This window comes from Carcharhinus amblyrhynchos, chromosome 20 (genome assembly GCF_965287045.1).
Source record: "Carcharhinus amblyrhynchos chromosome 20, sCarAmb.v2.hapA, whole genome shotgun sequence".
NCBI lineage: Eukaryota > Metazoa > Chordata > Chondrichthyes > Carcharhiniformes > Carcharhinidae > Carcharhinus > Carcharhinus amblyrhynchos.
The window spans coordinates 48,103,922-48,127,023 of NC_137343.1; the positions used below are offsets into that span (position 1 = coordinate 48,103,922).

Sequence of the window (23,102 nt, forward strand, 5' to 3'; positions counted from 1 at the left end):
CTTGAATGAGGGTCAAAGAGGGAGAGGGGGCCTTCGTGGGATGTGGTGGGGGAGGAGGCTGTGTTGGGGGTTTGATTGGGGAGGGGGCACTGTGGAAGGTGTGAGGGCAGGGGGACTGATTGGGGTTAGGGTGGGGAGGGGAGGGAGGCTGTCGGGGGGGTCTGAGTAAGGTGGAGGCTGAATGGAGGGGGTTTCGGAGGGGAGCGGGCAGCTGACTGGCAGGTCTGAGTAGGGAGCGGGCTGAGTTTAAGGGGAGCTGACTGGGGGGTTTGAGTAGGGAGGGGACTGGACAGTGAGTTTGAGGGGAGAGGGGAGCTGACTGGGGGGCGTCTGAGTGGGAAGGGGGCTGAGCAGACCTGTGGGGAGTTGGAGGGGGGAGGGTGACCTGAGTGAGTGTCTAAGAACAGATGGGAGATTGGGTTGGGTCACCCTCATGCCTGCATGGTGTGGAGGGGGGGGGAGTGACCTGTGATTTGAGTGATGGGAGGGAGGATGCCCATGTTTTCTGAGTGGCTGATGGTGCTACCCTGGACCCTGGTGTCCACGTTGGCGATGACCAATACCTAGACCCACCTGGTGCAATTCTGCCTGAGGGAGCTGGTGAATGGGCCATCAAACCACTGATTACAATTAACGGGTTTGCATAATAATTGGCTTGCCACCTGCTCTGGGGGGAGTCTGGTTGGGGCTGGCAGGGTGGGTCAGGTCTGATGAATCCCAATAGCCCTCATGCCCAACGGGATTCCCACTTCCAGCCCCAACACCCGATTCAGTGGGCAATCGGGATTCATGCCATTGGCGATGCGGCCAGTGAATCTCTCCCAAGGTCTCCCTGTATCACAGAGTTGAGACGATATCTTTTTTCTCAGGGTTGTTTTGTGTTTGGAGTTCTCCTTCCCAAAGAGCCATGGAGGCTGAGTCATTGAATCTATTCAAGGTACAATTAGACGGGATTTTGATAGACCAGGAAATCAAGAATTGTGAAGTCAGACAGGAAAGTAGCGTTTCGAACACAATCAGATCAGTGATGATCCTATCAAGCAGGCTTGAAGGGCAGAACGGCCTATTCCTGTTCCCAAATCCTAAGGTCCTCTAATGAAGAAGTTCTGAGGCCGGAATTGAACATGGGTCCCTGGCTCTGTGAGGCAGCAGTAACCGCTGTGCCACCATCTCAATCGACTCAATCAACTGAATCTCTCCTCTGCAGTCCTGCCATCCCAGGAATCAATCTGGTGACTTTTGCTGCACTCCCACTATAGCAAGAACAACCTTTCTCAGATAGAGAGACCAAACTTGCACACTATATTCCAGACGTGGCCTCACCAAGGCCCTGTATAATTGCAACAAGGCATCCCTGCCACTATACTCAAATCCTCTCACTATGAAGGCCAACATACCATTTGCCTTCTTCACCGTTGGCTGCACCTGTATGCATGCCTTCAGCAACTGGTGTAGGAGGACATCAAGTCTCATTGCATATTCCCCTCCCTCAATCTATAGCCATTCAGATAATAATCTGACTTCCTGTTTTTGCTACCAAAGTGGATAACCTTGTACTTATCCACATTATATTGCATCTGCCATATATTTGCCCATTCACTCAGCCTGTCCAAATCACACTGAAGCATCTCTGCATCCTCCTCACAGGCCACCCTCCCACCCAGCTTTGTGTCAGCTGCAAATTCAAAGACATTGCATTTAGTTCCCTCATCTAAATCATTAATATATAATGGCAATAGCTGGGGTCCCAGCACTAGTTCCTGCGGTACTCCACTAGTCACTGTCTGCCATTTGGAAAAACACCTGTTTATTCGTACTCTTTGTTTCCTGGCTGCCAACATAAAATTAAATTACAATTATCTGTAACAGTAAAAGAATCCTGGATCTATAACTCATGGAACAGATGTTATAACTTGAAACTCTCAATTTGTTATGCCTTGTGTCATTGTGGGCTGTATGTGAACAAAAATAGCACATCTACCCTTCTTAATAACATTAATTTTGTAAAAGGAGGTGCCTAAAAAGACTAGAATTAAAATATGGAAGACAAAATCAAAGATTATAAATTTCCCCAAGGAGTAAACGGGAGCACAAGTAAAAGCAAAACTTGTCCAAGGGGGGCGATTTTCCAAGTTTGTGTTATCTGCTGGGAGCCTGGCTTGTGATTCCCCAAAGTATCCCAAGTCCCTGTTGATGGCATAACTCTGGAAAATTGGCCTTTTACTGAAAGGAAGAATTTGCATTTGTTGGCTGGATTTTCCCAATTTTTTCCGAAGTGCTGGCTCGGGCGGGAAAAGCAGAGAGAAGCCCTAACGGCTGCCTTGCCGGGTTTTGCTGCCATATTTTCAAACGCTTTGTGAAAAACAATGGCTGGGGCGGATGTCACGGTGTCATGCTGGCGGGGTGCGCTCTGACTGGACCCCCATCTCTCAAGCAATTTAGACTTTTGAATTATCAAAATCAAAATAACAAACTCACGCATGGAACTCCTCACCCCCTCCCAACCAAACCCTCAACCTCTACCACAGAACGGCACCCCCCCCCCCCGTCAACCCTGCAAAAGTACCTCCCTCCCCTCCACCACCAATACAGAGCTTCCCCCACATTCACAGAAACTACTCTCTTCCCCAATCCTAAGGAATATCCTCACCCTCGCACTGCCCTGGCATTTTCCTCATCCCAGGATCCTGCAGCACCCCCCCCCCCCCCCACCCCTCCGGCACTTGTCCCAGGGCTTGTGATCAGCTATGCATCTCCGGCGAGCTCTGTTCACACCATGGGTGGCAATTGAAAGTGTGGAGACTCCAGAGCCACAGCAATGTGGGGACGGGCAATAAGCCAGCCAGTGACACCCATGTCCCATAAATGAAAATAAGGTCAGGCATAAAGACCTGATAATGAGATTCAAACTGATGTAAATGGAGATTGCCATTTTTAAAGCTGACATTCCTGTTATATCATTGGCAGGGAGCAGGGATAATTGAGCGGGGAAATCGCACTGGTGCAGGAGCCATTTTGGGACTTCTGCTCTACCCTCTGCACCTTTGGCCATGAAAATCCTAGCCATGGTCTTTCATGATCTCAGTGCATACCAAAGACCTTTACAGCCAATGAAATGCGTTTTTGAAGTATGTTTATGTTGTGGAAAAACAGCTCAGCAATTTGCACTCAGAGAGGTCACACAAATTGCAAAGTGATAACGACTGGACAATCTGTTTCTAAGTGTTGTTGAGGGATAAATGTTGTCTGGGACCACTGCACTTCTTCAAAATAATGCTGTGGAATCTTTTACATCCACCTGAAAGTAGGCCTGCTTGTCATGAAAAGCATAAATAAAATGTGATGACATCTGCATGGCAGCTATATGTTGTCTCCCTGTTAACATAGAATCATAGAAGCCCCACAGTGTGGAAGGAGGCCATTTGGCCCATCGAGTCTGTACCGACAACAATCCCACCCAGGTCCTACCCCCATATCTCCACCTATTTACCCACTAATCCCTCTAACCCACGCATCTCAGGACACTAAGGGCAATTTTTTTGCATGGCCAATCAACCTAACCCGCACATCATTGGACTGTGGGAGGAAACGGGAGCATCTGGAGGAAACCTACACAGACACAAGGAGAATGTGCAAGCGCCACACAGACAGTGACCCGAGCCAGGAATCGAACCCAGGTCCCTGGAGCTGTGAAGCAGCAGTGCTAATTACTGTGCTACCATGCCTGTTGGATTAGCTTTGCTAAGTGTATCGCTTCTTGGTCTTTTGGCTAAGATCAAGTGTAGTATGGACATGCAGGGCTTGGTTGAAGTCATTAGTTTACATTTTAGCTTCATTTGAAGCAATTTTTAAAAGCGGCATCTCGGCCTTTTGGCTAAGATGCAAATGAGATCAAGCCTTGGAGGAGGAGCTATGCCTACTCCAATCAGCTTGGATCATGTAGATCAAGCCCAAGACAGGAAGACAAGAGCCCTGTCTTGTCAGCTTGGACCAGGAATGTCTCAACTTGTTGAGACTCTGAATTGGACTTGATTGGATTGAATTGGAATAAAAAAAAGTTGTGCTAAGTTATTTGGGCAGGATGGGTGAGGGTAAGTCCTGCAAATGTCCATGTGGAAAATGTGCCCTTATAAATAAAGTACAGGGGCATTTACACTAGAGCTTGGTGTAAGGTGCAAATCCCAAATGACAGCCTTAGTTTGCTAATTCTGACTCCAAATGTGTACTCAGTTTTATTTGATTTTATTATTGTGTGTATTCATATATAGTGAAAAATATTGTTTCTTGTGCACTATACAGAAAAAGCATACTGTTCATAGAAAAGGAAAGGAGAGGGTGCAAAATGTAGTGTTACAGTCATAGCTAGACTGTAGAGAAAGATCAACTTTCTGTACACAGAGTGAAGTAGTTGGCATCGACACTACAGGAGTACTGCAAATGCAATAAGAACATAAGAACATAAGAAATAGGAGCAGGAGTAGGCCATCTAGCCCTTCGAGCCTGCCCCGCCATTCAATAAGATCATGGCTGATCTGTCGTGGCTCAGTTCCACTTTCCCGCCCTCTCCCCATAACCCTTAATCCCTTCTCTTATCAAAAACCCATCAACCCGCTTCTTAAAAATATTTAGCGAGGCAGCCTCCACCACTTCAACGGGCAGAGAATTCCAGAGATTCACCACCCTTTGAGTGAAGAAGTTCCTCCTCAACTCCGTTCTAAACCGCCTCCCCTTTATCTTGAGGCTGTGCCCCCTAGTCCTACTGTCTTTTTTGAGCGGGAAGAGTCTCTCCACCTCTATCCTATCCATCCCATTCATCATCTTATACGTCTCAATGGGACTAAAATTCAAAGTCCACATTTAAGACTGAAACTTAAAGAAACATTTTCACTCGGATTAAGCAACATGGTATGGAGCAATGAAAACAGTACAAGTGTGTGTCCTGCTCCTTGAAGTTGAAGACTGAGAACCCACTATTTGCCTTGAGTGAATGTAGCATCCATCAGGTGTCAGGTTACTATGAAAGGTTTAAAGCAAATTGGTCTGGACTTTCCAGGCAATGTGTTTTTGACTGTCCCATTCAAAAGACATAAAGGAAAAAAACAAATGGGTGCAATGCAGACTTTAACATCCTCAGTCACAGTTAAAAGATGTTATTTTCTGTAGACTTCAATACGGTACCAATTTTAAAAGGATTCTGCAGCAAAGATCACACAGAGGTGATCAGGAGCATTTTCTCACTTTTACTACCGCTAATTCAACACAGCCCAGCACCAGCCTGGAAACCTCCTGGTCAGTGCATGTCTCAGGAGCAGATGATCCATACTTCAAATTCAAACACTGGAAAGTGGGTTACCTTCGATCACAGTTTGATTCTCGTGCCAGTGGAGGTAATTCCGCGATAGCAGGAATCCGAGGGGAATGTTCCAGCCTGCTGTTCGTCTAGCACCATTATGGCAGCTTCTCTTTCCTCTCAGCTGCCGAATATCCAGGCTTTCATTTCGCACCACTGCCACAGAATACAAACAACCTCCTTGCAGACAGAACAGGAAAGAAGATAGTTAAATGTCAGATGATGAGATTGACAGCTAAAATCCTGTACATTCTTTGTGTGAGGGGAAGGAATTTCTGCATCTTAGAAATGGTTGATGAAATATTTTCTCACTCGGTGCTGATATCAAACACTCAGAAGTCAGGTTCAGTCTGGGTTTAGATTTGGATCACGTGTTTTAATTAACTGTTGCTCAGTGTGACATTTTTCCCTGACCAAAACTAGAAATAAAGCATGGAACAAGAAGTTACATTTATATAGAGGGTTTAATGTAATGAAAAGCCCCAATCCGCTTCACAGGAGTATTATAAAACAAGGTGCGACACTGAGGCACATGAGGATATATTTATTAGGTCAGATGACCAAAAACTTGCTCAAAGAAGTGTCTTAAAGAAGGAAAGTGAGGTAGAGAGGGCTTGGAGCCTAGGCAACTGAAGGCACAGCCACTGATGATGAAGCAATTATAATTGGGAATGTGCAAGAAATCAGGATTAGAAGAGCACAGATACCTTGGAGGTTTTTTTATTAACTGGGCATCGCTGGTCCAGCACTTATTGCCCATCCTTAATTGTCTCTTAACTGAGTGACTAGCTAGGCCAATTCAGAAGGCAGTTAAGAGTTATTGCTGTGGGGTCTGGAGTCACATGTAGGCCAGGCCAAGTAAAGATGGCAGATTTCCTTCGGGGTCTGGAGTCACATGTAGGCCAGACCAGGTAAAGACGGCAGATTTCCTTCCCTAAAGGACATTTATGAACCAGATGGGCTTTTACGACAATGGTTTCATGGTCATCATTATAGACTTTAAATTCCAGATTATTTTAATTGAATTCAAGTTTCACCATATGTTGAAGTGGGATTTGAACAATGCAGTACCCTATGTCTCTGGAATACTAGTCCAGTGATAATACAAAAACGCCACCATCTCCCCTTTGTAGAGCTGGAGGATGCACAGAAGTAAAGTGGAGTGAGAACATGGACGGATTTGAAAACAAGGCTGAGAATTTTAAAATCAAAGTATTGCTTGACACACGGTCAATTAAAGTCAGCAAGCACAGAGAGGACAGGCCAACAAAACTTGCTGTGATGAAGACACAGGCAGCAAAGTTTTCAGATGACTTCAAGTTTAGAGGGTAGAATGTGGGAGACCAGCTAGGAGTGCATTACATGCATACAAACATATAGGCCATTTACCCCTCGAGCCTGCTCACCATTCAATAAGATCATGTCTAATCTGATTTTATTCTGAATTGGAATATTCAAATCGAAAAGTAGCTAAAGCATGGACAAGAATTCCAGTATCAGATGAGCTGACGCACAAGCAAAGTCAAGAAACGTTACGGAGGTGGAAATGAGCGATATTAGGAATGACACAAATATGATATTGGAAACTCATCATAAAGATCAAGTGTGACAACAAAGTAATGAATAGGCTAGCTTAACCTCAAACTGTTATCCAGGTAAGGAATGGAGTTAGGAGTATGGACTACTCCCTATTATAGATACCGCAGAACCCACCCTGACTACACAGGGAGTGGGAAATGCTGTGTATTAGATATTGAATAGAGTTCACCCTCACTGTATGCAGGGTATAGATACAGAACCGGATTCTCCAACCCCACCCGCAGCTGGGATTCTCCGGTCCCACTGCAGGGAATGGAGATTTGACCGAGTGCCAAATTCTCTGGTGTCACAGGCAGTGAAAACGGGATGTGCGAGGCCAGAGAATTCCAGCCCCAATACTGCAAGAGCTCAGCGAGCTGAAGCTTGCAAGCTCTATTAATTACAGACACTCACCATCCTGATACATTTCTTTTGCCACAACAGTGAGATCATAAAATTTTGCAGCAGTGTAGACATCACCAGCATCTAATGAAATGGCATCCGCCTTGTTTCCCTGCAAAACATATAGTTTGTTTAGTCTTTTTAGAAGCCATTTGGCTAGAGATTTGTCTTGGGAAGTGATGCAAATTAGGCCGTATCAGACTGACCACATACGCAGCACCTGATATTTAATTCCATGCCACTCAATGGAATTGAGTATCAGGCCCTACATATAATGGGTGGCCAATCAGATGCTTTCCATTTTGTGTCACCATCTGACGCCAATTTCTAACCCACTATGTCTGAGCAACAGGAAAACTTCATAGATATTATTCAATGTGTGGCACTTCTGCTTCTGTTAAAAGATTGTGGATTCAAACCCCACTCTATAGGTTGAAGAGATAATCTAAGATGATACTTTAGGCAGTACTTGACAGAGTTTGATGTTGTTGGAGGTGCCACCCTTCCGCTGTGCCATGGATTAACCTGCCATCTACCTGTTTCCAGTGAAAGTTTAAGATTCAATGGTGCCATTTGGAGAGGTGAAGGAAGTTCCTTCCACTGTCCAGACCAACATTCATCGAGACAAGCACCACCAAGAAAAGAGTAACCAGACACTCATCTCTTTGTTGTTTCTGAGATTTTTACTTAGAAACTAGGAGCAAGGGTAGGCCATTCAGTCCTTCGCGCCTGCTCCATCATTCAATATGGTCATGGTTGATCCTCGATCTCAATGCCATGTAGCCCATACCCCTTGAAGCCATTAAAATCTTTAAAAATTATCTATTTCTTTCTTGAATACATTCAGTGACTCGGCCTCCACAGCCTTCAGTGGTATAGAATTCCACAGGCTCAGTACCCTTTGATTGAAGAAATATTTCATCTCAGTCCTAAATGGTCTATTACATATCCTGAGACTGTGCCCCCTGGTTCTAGATTCCCCTCCCTGCACGTGGTCTGTCCAGCTCTGTCAGAATATTGTACATTTCAATCAGGCCTCCTCTCATCCTCTAAACTCTAGTGAATGTACGCCCAGTCAGACCAATCTCTCCTCATAGGATGGTCCCGCCAACCCCAGTATCATCCTAGTGAACCTCTGCTGCACTCCCTCTATGGGAACTCTATCCTTTCTTAGGTAGGAGGATTGTGGACTCTTTGAACTAGATTGCTTCATTATGACAGTCGCCATCTATGAAAATAAGTCGTTTTGTGTGCAGCATTGCAAAACATTTTATAAGATGCCACATATAAATACTTTATTAAGGAAACATGAACTGGTGGCTGTTCATCCAGAAGAAACTCTTCAAATGTAGACAGTAAAAATATAACAAAACTTACTTCAACTTATAAATCAAAGAAAAGGTTTAATAAAGAAATGTCATTTTTTTTTTGTTTTTATTCCAATTCAATCCAATCAAGTCCAATTCAGAGTCTCAACAAGTTGAGACACTCCTGATCCAAGCTGACAAGACAGGGCTTTCACCACCTGTCCTGGGCTTGATCTATATGATCCAAGCTGATTGGAGTTGACATTGCATCTCCTCCGAGGCTTGATCTCATTTGCATCTTAGCCAAAAGGCCGAGATGCCGCTTTTAATAATTGCTTCCAATGAAGCTAAAACGTAACCTAATGACTTCAACCAAGTACAGCAAGTCCATACTACACTTGATCTTAGCCAAAACTTGAGACTTACTCCAAACTTGAGACTCCACTATGGGCCATTCCAAGCTCCCCACAATCCCCAACAGATTCTAATTTATACTGAGTCAGCTGACCAGCTGATCATCACATCATTCTGTCATTGGTTACATGGTTTACTGGGTCAGCTGACACTTGCAGCTTGTTACCATTGGTCACTTTACAACAGATCCAATGTTATCGCTGGTTACATTCTAACAATGGCCTGACAATTGATTTTTCCTTCCTTACCCGTATCTTCTTGATGCAGTCCTTTATATTGTGTGCTTTAATGCAAGACAACTTTGTGAATGAATTCTTCGTTGTGGGAGGTAACACTGCTTGGAGTGCCTTGGAAAGTTCAGCACATTTTCTCTGTTCCATCTCTGATAAGTTGCACCACCTGAACTTCTTTGCTGCAAGTTCAAAACAAGTATTTACATCAGGGAAAGCTTAGCGAATCAATTCAGAATGGATCTGAAGTGGTGAGATAGAGATGGCAGACAGTGACCTAAGGCGGGAATCGAACCTGGTCGCTGACGCTGTGAGGCAGCAGTGATAACTACTGTGCCACCATGCCTCAATACTGTGTCACCATGCCACCATGGTCTGGCCTATGCGGTGGGTTGGAGAAAGTGGTGAGATCATAGAGATGGAAGCTGGAGCGTTTAAAAAAATTATTTACAGGGTGTGGACATTCACTGGCTAGGCCTGCATTTATTGCCCATCCCTCATTGCCCTTGAATTGTCTATTTAGAGGGCATTTAAGAATCAACCACATTGCTATAGATCTGGAGTCACATGTAGGCCAGACCATGGTGGCACAGTATTGTGGCATGGTGGCACAATGGTTAGCACTGCTGTCTCACAACGACAGTGACCCGGGTTTGATTCCTGGCTTGGGTCACTGTCTGCACGTTCTCCCCGTGTCTGCGTGGATTTTCCTGGATGTTCCAGTTTTCACAGAATCCAACAGTGCAGAAGGAGGCCATTTGGCCCATCAAGTCTGCATCGACCACAATCCCACCCAGGCCCTATCCCCATACATTTATCCTGCTATTCCCCCTGACGGTGTGGGGCAATGTAGCATGGCCAATCCCCCTAACCTGCACATCTTTGGATAGTGGGTGGAAACCGGAGCACCCAGAGGAAACCCACACAGGGAGAACGTGCAAACTCCAAACAGACAGTGACCCGAGCCGGGAATCAAATCCAGGTCCCTGGTGCTGTGAGGCAGCAGTGCTAACCACTGTGCCATTGTGCCGCCCTAAATTTTGCTACAGGCTCCAGCATAGAACATAGAACATAGAACATTACAGCGCAGAACAGGCCCTTCGGTCCACGATGCTGCGCCGACTAGTTACAAAACAATGACCCACTAACCTAAACCAATCCCTTTTCGTCCATAAATTGAAGAATTGAACTCATGACCTCTGGTTTACAAGACCAGTGTTCTAACCACTGAGCAATACAGCCAATGCTCCCACAGTCTGAAAGGTGTACTGGTTAGGTGCATTGGCCATGCTAAACTCTCCCTCAGTGTACCCGAACAAGCACCGGAGTGTAGCGACTAGGGGATTTTCACAGTAAGTTCATTGTAGTGTTAATGTAGGCCTACTTGTGACATTAATAAATGAACTTGAAACAAATTTCCTTCCCTAAGAACATTATTGAATCAGATGGGTTTTTACACAATGGTTTCACGGTCATCATTAGATTTCTAATTCCAGAATTTTATTGAATTCAAATTCCACCTGCCGTTCTGAGATTCAAACCCAGGTCCCCTGAGCACTGCAGTGACAATACCACTCTGCCACCGCCTCCCCATGCCAGTAAGTGTGACCTGATTTTAAAGTTGAGACAGTCTGGCTCTCTAGATTTGTCCAGTCCAAAACTTGTCAAGGTTAAAAACACTGCATAAATTGGGTCCTTACACTCAGCAATCTAATTTACCTATTCATTTGCCTGTGTCAGTACTGGTCTGTTGGTTCATGTGTACAGTATCTTTTTAAAGACAGTCAGAAATATTATGTTTATTTGCCAGCATTGGGTTATTAAAATGAAGAGGTTCTGTCCTTGAAATTTTCTTTCTGGAGTGAGAATTGACACACTATTGAGGCTAGTGTGTCAGTATTAACCTCACAGAACCGTAGAATTCATAGAAACATTATGGCACAGAAAAAGGCCATTCAGCCCACGTGTCTGTGCAGCAATTCCAGGGAGCGTGTGGAAAAGCGGGAAAACAGACAAAGAACCCAGAAAGGTCAGGAACGTAAAGTTCCTACTGATCTTAATGGTGGGGCCACATTAATATCTTGCAGCTCCCCTAACCTGGCAGGCAGTCTGATGGTAGGCAGAATGAAGCACTAGCAGCAAGAGCTATGGGTCATTGGGGATATTTGGTGACAAAGCAGTAGAATGGGGAAATGAACACAAGACCAGGAGAAGGGAGAGGATTGATAATCAGGAGGAGGAGAGGACAGCATTAGGCAGGGTGGGCAAGTAAGGAGGGTCCTGGCTGAGGGAGCAGAGGATCATGTTGGTGGGGGAATGGGACAGGGGAGGGGGAGGAAGAGAGCAAGTGATTGGGAGTGAGGGTGGGGTGAAATCCTGAGTGCAGGAGATTGGTAATGAGGGTTGGGAGGAGGGCAGTTCGGGGCTGGGGGAATGAGGAGATCAGGATTGGGAAAGAGGTTAGAGATTTCAGCAGGGGGGACAGGAAGATTGAACAGGAGAATGGAAGAGATCAGGGTTAGGGAGGAGAAGATATTGGGTCTGAGGTGAGGAGAGACTGGATTGTGCGGTGAGTGGGAGACTGGAGGTAGCTTCAGCCTTAATTAAATTGGTGCTAGAAGCATTCCTGCTCTTCTTAGCCCACCAGCAGTGCTGTAATAGTGGAAAGCCTGGTGAGCCAGTGACTCTAGCCTCTATTGCCCGTTGGGTTTGCTGAACTTTGGGTAGCCTGCACAGCCGAAGCACAGAATTTTACAGGCCAATGTTAATAAAATTGTCAATCAGAAATCCCAACATCAAACAGCAAATAAATGGCAGAAATCCTGTGCATGGCAGGCTGGGTTCACTATCCGTGCATTTCACTTTTTAACCCCCTCCATCCCACCAATTATGGAAGGGTTAATATTGAGGGGTTGGAGATGGGGCAGAAGTTGAAAATCTCTAAACTATATCTGAAATGACGGCAAACCCTTTCCCTCCCACCCCCCCCCCAACCACAAAAGGATTTGTCCAGCACAATACAGTCAGTAGGAGATAGCTACATAACTCACATTATACGATTCATTCAATCCAAGTGATTTACAGCAATGGAGTCTCCAGGTGTGATTGATGGGGGAATTACCCAATCATATCCATTCTGACCATGACTTACAGTGCCACTGAATGCAGAATATTGTTTTTGGAAGGAATGGCAGTCATTTAAACCCAGCATAGAAACAGGAGTAGGCCATTCGGCCCTTCAAGTCTGCTCTGCCACTCACTTTGATCATGGCTGATCATCGAATTCAATATCCTGATCCCCCCTTCCCCCCCCTCATAATCCTTTGATTCCTTTTGCACCAAGAGCTATATCTAATTTCTTCTTGGAATCAGACAACGTTTTAGCTTCAGCCACATTTGTGGTAGTGAATTCCACACATTCACCACCCTTTGGGTGAAGAAATTTCTTCTTTCCTCAGTCCTAAACTGTTTGCCTCTTATCCTCAAACTATGACCTCCAGCTCTAGACTCGCCCCACCACTGGGAACATCCTTTCTGAATCTACCGATCTAACTCTGTTACAATTTTATAAGTTTCTATGAGATCCCCTCTCACTCTTCTAAACTCCAGTGAATATAATCCTAACCAATTTAGTCTCTCCTCAGATGACAGACCTGCCTTCCCAGGAATCAGCCTGGTAAATCTTCACTGTACTCCCTCTATAGCAAGGGTATCCTTCCTCAGATAAGGACACAAAAACTGCATACAATACTCCAGGTGTTGCCTCACCAACAGCTTATACAATTGCAGCAAAACATCCCTATCCTTATACTCAAATCCTCACACTATAAAGGCCAACATACCATTTGCCTTCTTTACTACCTGCTGTACTTGCACGCTTACTTTCAGCAACTGATGCACAAGGACTCCAAGGTATCGTTGAGTATCCATCTCTCTCAACTTGCATCCATTCAAGTAATAATCTGTCTTCCTATTATTGCTACCAAAGTGGATAACCTCACATTTATCCAGATTATACTATATCTGCCATGCAGATGCCCACGCACTCAGCCTATCCAAATCATGTTGAAGCATCTTTGCATCCTCCTCACAGCTCACCCTCGCACCCAACTTTGTATCATCTGCAAATTTGGAGATAATACATTCAGTTCCCTCTTCCAAATCATTTATATATAATGTGAACAGTTGGGTTCCTAGCACAGATCCCTGCCGTACCCCACTGGTCACTGACGGCCAATCAGAAAAAGCACTGACTGAAACTACTGAGCAAACTACACATATACAGCACAAGTCAGTGTAGAGACACAGCCTTTCCCACGGGAATGCTTCACTAACTCCAGGGGAGTCTGGTGCTGTTTAAAGCATTAAAGCAATGCCCAAATATTTGCAAGGACACTGCAGGATTTAAGCACCTCAGCCTAGGAATGTAGAATGTGGAAAATTCATAGAATCATAGTATCCCTACAGTCAGAAGGAGGCCATTCGGCCCATTGAGTTTGCATCGACTGTCTGACAGAGTATCCTAACATGGCACACTCAATGCATACACCCCGCTAATCTCCTTAACCTATGCATCTATGGACACTAAGGGGCAATTTAGTATGGCCAATCAACCCTAACCTACAGGACTGCTGGAGGAAACCAATTCTTGAACTCTTACTTAACAGGGCTACTGTTACAGTTTTGCATTACAGGGTTAGCTGGAACTGAGTGGGATGAATCATCAATACTGCCCTTGGGCAGTGCAGATTCACCTGCCTGCCTCAGGTTTAGGTGTTCAAGTACCAGGCAAGTCTGAATTGGTTCTGAACTTCCACCACCAGGCATGTCATCTTGGAGCTACCTCAATCCCAAAAAATACCCACTCCTCTCCCCTCAAGGAACAGAATCACTTGTTGGGAGTGTGTTTCAGAGGCCCTGTCATCTGTGAGAGTGAGAAAATATATTTGTGCCCAGTCTTCAGGAGATTTTTGCAAATACTGATTGTCAGATCAGTGTCTGACTCACATGTTATTCACAGGTAAATGCACTGTGGATTGGATACAGAAGTTGCTGCTTTCCATGAACTGGGAATAGTGTGTTCTTGAGAACCAGGTAAGTTGGGGGTGATGTCATGTTTGAATGAACTTTTGGTGGGAGGGGAGGAAATCTGCCTAAACTGGATTGGTGGCCAACACATGCTAGTAAGTAATCTTAAACTAGTTTTTGAGTCATGCATTGGGCGGAATTTTCCCATCCCTCCGGCCATGGGAATTGTAGCAGATGGGGAGGACCGTGCAAAAGTCCACTGATCTCAGGTGGGATTTTCTGACCTTGAGACGAACGTGACTGGAAAGTCCCTTACAGCAGTGAGCTGATGTTCACAACCAAAAACCAACAAGCCTCTGGTGCACAAAATCTACCTGTTCGCACAGCATAGTACATCTAACAGATTGACGCTGGTTAACCTGGATAGACTGTTATACCCTCTGACCATAAGTTCCTGTGGTCATCACATCTGATTTGTTTAATTCACCTTAGTTGCCTTCTTGAAACACACTGCAGTTGCATTGTCCATCAGGAACAATCTCAATAATTGGTGCTGTTAGCCTGGAGCTGTCTCTGGGAACTGGTGTGGAGGACCCTGAACGGAAAATCCTGGTGGGTCCAAACACCTTGGAACCAGCGTCAATCTGTAAGATGTACCGTGCTGTGCGAGCAGGTAGATTTTGTGCGCTAGAGACTTGTTAGTTTTTGGTAGTGAATATTAGCTCACTGTTGTAAGGCTACAAGGGGTGAAGTTACACTCTGAAATGAAATGCTTTGATAATGGCCGGAATTCTCCAATTGTTCATACCCACCACTGCTGCCGGGGGGAATGGAGAATTTAGCACTCAGCCAAATCCCCATTCGCTACAGCAGGACCAGAGAATCCCAGCTGCGGGCAAGAGTGGAGAGTTTGGCCTAGTCCATGATCAATGGCTGTCCTCAAGACATCATTGGCAGCAATGGACAGTGACCTTGTTAAAAATAAAAGTTCAAGTTGTTTATTACCATTTTACCATTCAGTATTACCATTTTGACATGGGTCAGTTCCAGCTCAATCGTAGCAAAGTCATCTCTCAGTCAGAAGGTCGTGTTTTCAAGTCTCATTCCAAAGTCGAACATAAAATCTAAGCTGACACTTTTGGCAGTGATAAGGAAGTGTGGCACTGCCAGATGAGGTGTTCAGCTAAGGCCCTTCCTGTCCTCATCAGTGTATATCTTGCTGCAATTGTATGGAGCAATTGTATTGAACTCCTACTTAACAGGGCTATTGTTACAGTTTTTTTTACGTTGCAGGGTTGGCTGGAACTGAGTGGGGTGAATCATCAGTACTGCCCTTGGGTTTAAGTGATCAAGTAACAGGCCACACCTGGAGTGTCATATGCAGTTTTGGTCTCTTTATCCAAGGATATACTAGCTATAGAAGAATTGTAACAAAGGTTCATCAGACTGATCCCTGGGATACAGGGTTGTTCTATGAGAAAAGATTCAGGAGACCGGGCCTATATCCTCTAGAGTTTAGAAGAATGAGGGGTGTTCTCACTGAAACATACAAAATTCTCACAGGGCTCAACAGAGTAGATACAGGAAGGGTATTTTCCTGACTGGTATTTCTAAAACCAGGGAATCGGAATAAGAGAGGCCATTTAGAGCTGAGATGAGGGGGAGTTTATTCACTCAGAGGTGGTGATTTGTTGGAATTTTCTACCCCAGAGTGCTGTGGGGGCTCAGTCATTGAGATTGTTCAAAACAGAAATCGATAGATTTCGAGACATTAAAGATACTATGGGATATGAGGATAGTACAGAAAAATGGTGCTGAGGTAGAGAATCAGCTATGATGTAGTTGAATAACCTACTCTTGCTCCTATGTAAAAGATCCCAATAGAGAACCATGGAACCACAGAATCCCTACAGTGCAAAAGGAGGCCATTCAGCCCATCAAGCTCATCGAGCCTGCACCAACTCTCTGAAAGAGCATCTTACCAGGCTCACCCTACTCTGTAACTTTGTGCATTTTACTATAGTTAATCCACCTAATCTATACATCTTTGGTCTTTAAGGGGCAATTTTGCATAGCCAATCCAGCTAACCGCACATCTTTGGACTGTGGGAAGAAACTGGAGCACCCGGAGGAAACCCACATAGACATAGGGAAAATAGGGAGTGGGGAAGTTCTCTCCCCAACCCCGCTAGTGTCCTACCCAATCTATATCACCCAACCCACAGATTATCTGACCACTATACATTTGGGCTTTGCAGTGTACCAATTGCCTGATGTGTTTCCTAATAGATGCTACACTCCAAAAGTGCTTCGTTGGCTGTAAGGTGCTTTGGGACAAGCCAGAGTTGTGAGAAAACTAGTGTCAGTCTTCTATCTAATCACTCAGACCACCCACCTCCCTTATGGTAATGAAAACTGCCTTTATAAATATGTCACACTGTCACACTTGACCTGGCTGGTTCCCTGCCAACCTCAGAAACTGTCAGGAGAAGAGTGGTAGCACGTCCCAGGCAGCAGCAATAAGCCCACTCATTGAAAGATTGGAAGGGAAGGATTGAGTAGTGGGAACTCCTCATTCCCTTTAGACCAGGGAAATTGATATAAAAAGCCTTGTAAATGGCACACCCTTCCCGTGCACTCTCATGTAATTTTATGAGTCATGATAATGAGTCACACTTTGTATGTTGACATAATGTCAATGTTTGTGCCAACATTCTCAATGTTATGTGTACGGCCACATCTGGTTGCCATGTCTCTTGGTAAAGTGCCTCAGCCTCCAGATTAAAGGTGGGACTGTTGTATCTGCCTCGTATCTCCCATATCCTCCACTTACAGTAAAACTCATGGTAAGAAGTTACAATATCATCAAAGAGTGTAAAGAAGCTAATGTTTGAAAGAATACAGATTTAGAATATACTTTCTGGTCCTGTTTCAGTTTCTGCTTACAACACCAGCTTTATTCCCCTTCCCACTGTTCAACTCCCAGTCTGCCTGTGATTCTGCTCTGATTATATTTATGTTCTGTAATGCCCATCCACACTTTAAATCCGAAGTTCAGCCCTTGTCCCACTCCCGCCACTGACCCATTTCCACTTCTGGTTGCTTTCAGCAACACTTTTACCATCATCCTGCTCCAACCTCAGCCCAAATTGCTTTTCAGCCTCATTTTGGTGGGAAGGTCTTATGAGGAAAGGCCGAGGGACTTGAGGTTGTTTTCGTTAGAGAGAAGAAGGTTAAGGGGCGACCTAATTGAGGCATACAAGGTGATCAGAGGATTAGATAGGGTGGACAGTGAGAACCTTTTTCCTCGGATGGTGACTGCTAACACGAGGGGACATAGCTTTAAACTAAGGGGTGGTAATTATAGGACGGATGTCAGAGGTAGGTTCTTTACTCAGAGGGTAGTAAGGGTGTGGAATGCCCTGCCTGCAGCAGTTGTGGACTCACCAACTTTAAGGGCATTCAAATGGTCAGTGGATAGGCATATGGATAACATTGGAATAGTTTAGAGGGTCATTAGATTTGTTCCACTGGTCAGTGCAACATCGAGGGCCGAAGAGCCTGTGCTGCGCTGTAATGTTCTATGTTCTATTTACACTAACATGCCTGGCTCTGGTTCCAGTCTCTCACATTATGAACAAATGCACAACCCACCCCAATGCTTTCAGACTTTATTACCTTTCTCCTTATTCTCCATGATTTTAGAAGAATGAGAGTCAATCTCATTGGAATATACAGGATTCTGAAGGGGTTTGATAGGCTAGACATTGAGACACTGTTTCCACTGGTCGGGAAATCTAAAGCACGAGAGCTCAGTCTCAGGATAGAGGACCAATTATTTAGCACTGAGGTGAGGGGAAATGGCTTCATTCAGAGGGTTGTGAATCTTTGGAATTCTCTAATCCAGAGGGTTTGGATGCCCCCTCGTTGAATATATTTAAATCTGAGATGGACATATTTTTGGTCTCTCGGGGAAATAAGGGATAAAGGGAATGGATGAGAACGTGGAGTTGAAGCCCAAGATCGGCCACGGAACGGTGAGGCAGGTTCAATAGGCCATATCATCCACTCCTGATTCCATTCATTGTGTTATTGTGAAACATTTGCCTCCAAAGTGTCCCAAGACCCCTTTCCCCTGAGTCCTTCTTCGGAGTATAGAGGAAAACTTCAGAGTGGAGTAAAAGTCATTAATTCATCTATATTCAAGAAAAGACAGATAAAGCATTGGAATTTAGACTTCCTTCATTCACCTATGGTGGCTGAGAACAAGTTAAAATGTCCACAACACACAGAATGCTACTGATACTTCAATGCTCTGGACATAGTCTTTTTTTTAGAGTGATCCCCTTTTGACTTCCTCCATTTTAGACCAGTTCTGTTTTCTGTTGATTACAGCAGGATAATTGTTTCCAGGACAAATAATCTACATTTCTTACCAAGGCTAACACAGGAAGATAGATGAAAAATTATCAGAGCTGTTCTTATTGTTGGGGAATGGGCAGGTAAACATTATTATCATGCAACTAAATAGCACGAGATCTCAAACAATGACGAGACAGAATACAGGAATGAGAGAGAGGGTCTGGTGAACTGGTGCGGCAACAATAATCTCTCCCTCAATGTCAATAAAACGAAGGAGATTTCATCAACTTCAGGAAGCTTAAAGGAGAACATGCCCCCGTCTACATTAATGGGGACGAAGTAGAAAAGGTTGAGAGCTTCAAGTTTTTAGATGTCCAGATCACCAACAACCTGTCTGGGTTCCCCCCCCCATGCTGACACTCTAGTTAAGAAAGCCCACCAATGCCTCTACTTTCTCAGAAGACTAAGGAAATTTGGCATGTCAGCTACGACTCTCACCAACTTTTACAGATGCACCATAGAAAACATTCTTTCTGGTTGTATCACAGCTTGGTATGGCTCCTGCTCTGCCCAAGACCGCAAGGAGATATAAAAGGTTGTAAATGTAGCCCCAATCCATCACACAAACCAGCCTCCCATCCATTGACTCTGTCTATACTTCCCACTGCCTCAGCAAAGCAGCCAGCATAATTAAGGACCCCATGCACCCCGGACATTCTCTCTTCCACCTTCTTTCTTCAGGAAAAAGATACAAAAGTCTGAGGTCACGTACCAACCGACTCAAGAACAGCTTCTCCCCTGCTACATCAGACTTTTGAATGGACCTACCTTGCATTAAGTTGATCTTTCTCTACACCCTAGCTATGACTGTAACACTACATTCTGCAATCTCTCCTCTCCTTCTTTATGAACGGTATGTTTTGTCTGTATAGCGTGCAAGAAACAATACTTTGCACTGTATGATAATACATGCGACAATAATAAATCAAACCAAATCAAATTAATTTAAAGCACTGGAGAAATGAATGGAAGGGCATTTGAATTTAAAAGAAATAACATATTTAACAGGTAAACTCTAGAATGAAGCAGCCAGCATTATATTTACTAACAAGGAAATGATCACTCCGTTGTGCTGCTGGAATAATGCTCCATTCATTGGAATTTAGACTTCCTTCATTCGCTTGTGGTGGCTGAGAACAATTTAAAATGTCCACAACACACAGAATGCTGCTGATACTTTAATACACTGGACATAGTCCTTTTTTTGGGTGATCTCCTTTTGATTCCCTCCATCTTTGCCTTGTATTTTTTCTCACTTTTATCCTCCCCTTTTCTAACTGTTAGCGTAAATAAACTATAAAAACTTAAACTTTAGTTATTAGTGTCACAAGTAGGCTTACATTAATGTTGCAATTAGGTTACTGTGAAAATCCCCTAGTCGGGTACCTGTTCGGGTACACTGAGGGAGAATTTAGCATGGCCAATGCATCTAACCAGCACGTCTTTTGGACTGTGGGAGGAAACCAGTGGAAACCCACACAGACACAGGAGCACGTGCAGATTCTACAGACAGTGATCCAAGGCCGGAATTGAAACCAGGTCCATGGCACTGTGAGGCAACAGTGCTAACCAGTATGCCACTGTGCCACCAATCTAGAAGAACCAGCCAAGAGTTTCCTCCAGAGCCACCCAGTAAATGATGATGTCTGCTGCCCAGGAGTGACTCTCCCTTGTTGAGTTTTTCTCCATGTCTAATTCCCAAGGCTCATGCAAGGGTCGGATCTGACTGGGGCTCTCTGACCTCTACCTGTCCCTGCTACTGTGCTGCCCCACTCATAGACATTCTGAATTATGAGGGGTTTTGAGAGAATAGATGAGGAAATCTGTAGGCCGGAATTTTCCAGCCACTCATGCCCTGCTGCTGTTGCAAGTGAGGACAGAGAATTTGGCACTCAGCCAGATCCCCATTCACTGCAGTGGGATCAGAGAATTCTACTGGTGTGAACGGCCCAAAAATTCCAGTCATAGGGTCAGTGACAAGAGGACTCGGATTTAACCCAATAACATTCAGAGAGGGAGTTGAGAATGTTTTTGACACAGTAGGTGGGATTTTCCAGCTGCCTCGGCTCAAAACTGGAAAATCCCCCTTGAGACCAACAGATCTTTGCATGGTCGGCGCCCAACGACCTCCCCCTCCCCACACCCCCCTGTTATGATTCTTATGGTGGCTGGGATGGGAAAAGTCCCCCCAGCGAGTTGCTATGATCTGGAATGTACTACCTGAAATAGTAATTTTCCAAAGAGAACTGAACATACGCTTGGCCAGAATTTGCCCACCCGGCCCACCACTGTAATTGTAGTGGGCAGGTTATGGACAATGTGAAGGCCCATTGACAGTCGGGCAGGAATTTCCGGTTTTTAGACCAGGAGAATTCCACCTTGGAAAGGAAAAAATTACAAGGCAAAGGGAAAAGAGAAGCAGAAAATGGTACTGCTCTACCAAAGAACCAGAACAGGCACAATGGCCGGAATTTACAGACATGCCTGCTCCAATTCCAAGGGCGGGCAAGGCTCGGAGAACAGCATTTTCTGTTGTTCTCGGGCGAACGTGCCGGTAAAATTTGTCCAATGGGTTGAGTGGTCTCCTGTGCTGTAAGATTCTATGTTAACACCAAAGCACTGCCTAAGGAAATGTCAGGCCAGATTCGGCCCAAGATGGGGCTTGAACCTCGGTCTATTCCTGCAGAACCCAGTATGTTAAACCTCAATTTCACTGCAGCATTCCAACAAAAAGGATTTATATTCATACCCCACCTTTCACAGTCTCAGAACAGACAAAAACCCTTTTCAGCCAGTTCAACTCTTTGAAGTGTAGTCACTGTTGTAAATTACATTGTCAGAGTACATTACACATTACAACTGAACTTCCACTTTTATAACGCCTCTGACATGATAAAACGCTCCAATTGTTTCACAAGAGGAAAATAAAGCAAAACTTGATGCCAAGCCATATGAAAAAGTACCAGATAAAAGCTTGGTCAAAGAGATTTTAAGGAGTCTCCTAAATGAGGAAAGAGAAATAAAGGGACACTGAGGTTGAGGGGTGCAATTCTTGAGTTTAGGCAGATGAAAGCATGGATGCCAAGGGAAAATTGGGGGTGTTCAAGATACCAGGATTAGAGGGGCACAGAGGTCTCTGGAGGGTTGTGAGGTGAAAAGGGGAATACAAGGGCAAGAATTTTTAAAACCAAGTGTTGTCTAACCAGAAGCCAAAGAATTCAGGGGCAGCATGGTGGCACAGTGGTTAGCACTACTGTCTCATGGTGCCGGGGATCCGAGTTCAATTCCCAGCTTGGGTGACTGCCTGTGCGGGGTTTGTACATTACCCCATGGCTGCGTGGGTTTCCTCCAGGTGCTCCGGTTTCCTCCTACACTCCAAAAACGTGCAGGTTTAGGTGGATTGGCTATTCTAAATTGCTACTTAGTGTCCCGAGATATGTAAGTTAAGAGGATTAGTGGGGTAAATACTTAGGATTACGGGGATAGAGGAGGGGGGGGGGGCTCTAGGTAAGATGTCCTGTTGTACAGTCGGTACAAACTCCTTTTGCACTGTAGAGATTCTATAACATAGGGATGGATAGGCGAGTAGGACATAGTGGGAGTTAGGACATGGACAATAGAGCTTTGGATGATGTTGGGTTTATGGAAAATGGAGTGTGGGATAACAGCCTGGAGTGAGCTGGAATAGTCAAATCCAAGGGTAACAATGGTGGGGTGAGGGCTGCAGCAGCAGAGACAGGGTGAGGTGGAAATATGTGGCTGGAAACTCACCTCAGGATTCAAATGTGGCACTGGGTTGCAAATAGTGTGGTTCAGCTCAGACAGTTGCCAGGGCAAGGGATGGAGTTGGTGGCTAGGGAACTGAAGATAATGGCTAGTAAATTGCACCGTGTGATACATTACCAACATATTACACAGAGAAGTGTACTAGCAATATATTATGCAGTGAAATGCATTACCAGGACTGGCTCGCGTGTTCGAGATGTACAAGTTCAAGAGAGAAAACTTACCAAAAGCAAGAGTGATAAATGAGATTAAAACAATTGCTCCCTTCATGCTGAAATCGCCAATGTTTCTCTTCACTACTCACAATCAATCTTCACGCTCCTGTGACAGATTGTAGCAAATGCAGTGTGCGGTGTGAGGTTTGACTCAGAGAGCTGCACACATTCCTATTAGGACACAATGAGCACTCCAGACTGTACCTGGCAATAACTGAGTCCAAAGCAAGTTTAGGGATGGGAAGAAATGCCCTATTCTTCACTGACAAATGACATTCGGAAGCTGCTGGGAACGGGATTTGAAATCACAAATCTTCCATATGGAAATAATTATCTCTTTTTCTTTATTACAACCAGACTGTGGTCAGGG

General features: G+C 44.8%; 1 protein-coding gene and 1 non-coding gene across 2 annotated transcripts in view; one reads left to right on the forward strand and one right to left on the reverse strand.

The window, feature by feature from the left end:
* The window catches only part of sxph (saxiphilin), an 82,419-nt gene extending 59,565 nt beyond the window's left edge, over positions 1-22,854 (reverse strand). Inside the window, exons 1-4 of the mRNA XM_080208774.1 lie at positions 22,742-22,854; positions 9,300-9,463; positions 7,343-7,442; positions 5,354-5,530 (exon numbers count right to left, since the gene is read on the reverse strand). Coding sequence (XP_080064900.1) covers positions 5,354-5,530; positions 7,343-7,442; positions 9,300-9,463; positions 22,742-22,787 — 487 coding nt within the window. The 5' untranslated portion in view covers positions 22,788-22,854. The remainder of the gene's footprint in view (positions 1-5,353; positions 5,531-7,342; positions 7,443-9,299; positions 9,464-22,741) is intronic.
* On the forward strand, positions 3,750-3,948 carry LOC145356224 (U2 spliceosomal RNA). The gene has a single exon (XR_013889091.1). It is a non-coding gene; the product is annotated as a U2 spliceosomal RNA (small nuclear RNA).
* Positions 22,855-23,102: the final 248 nt, after the last annotated feature.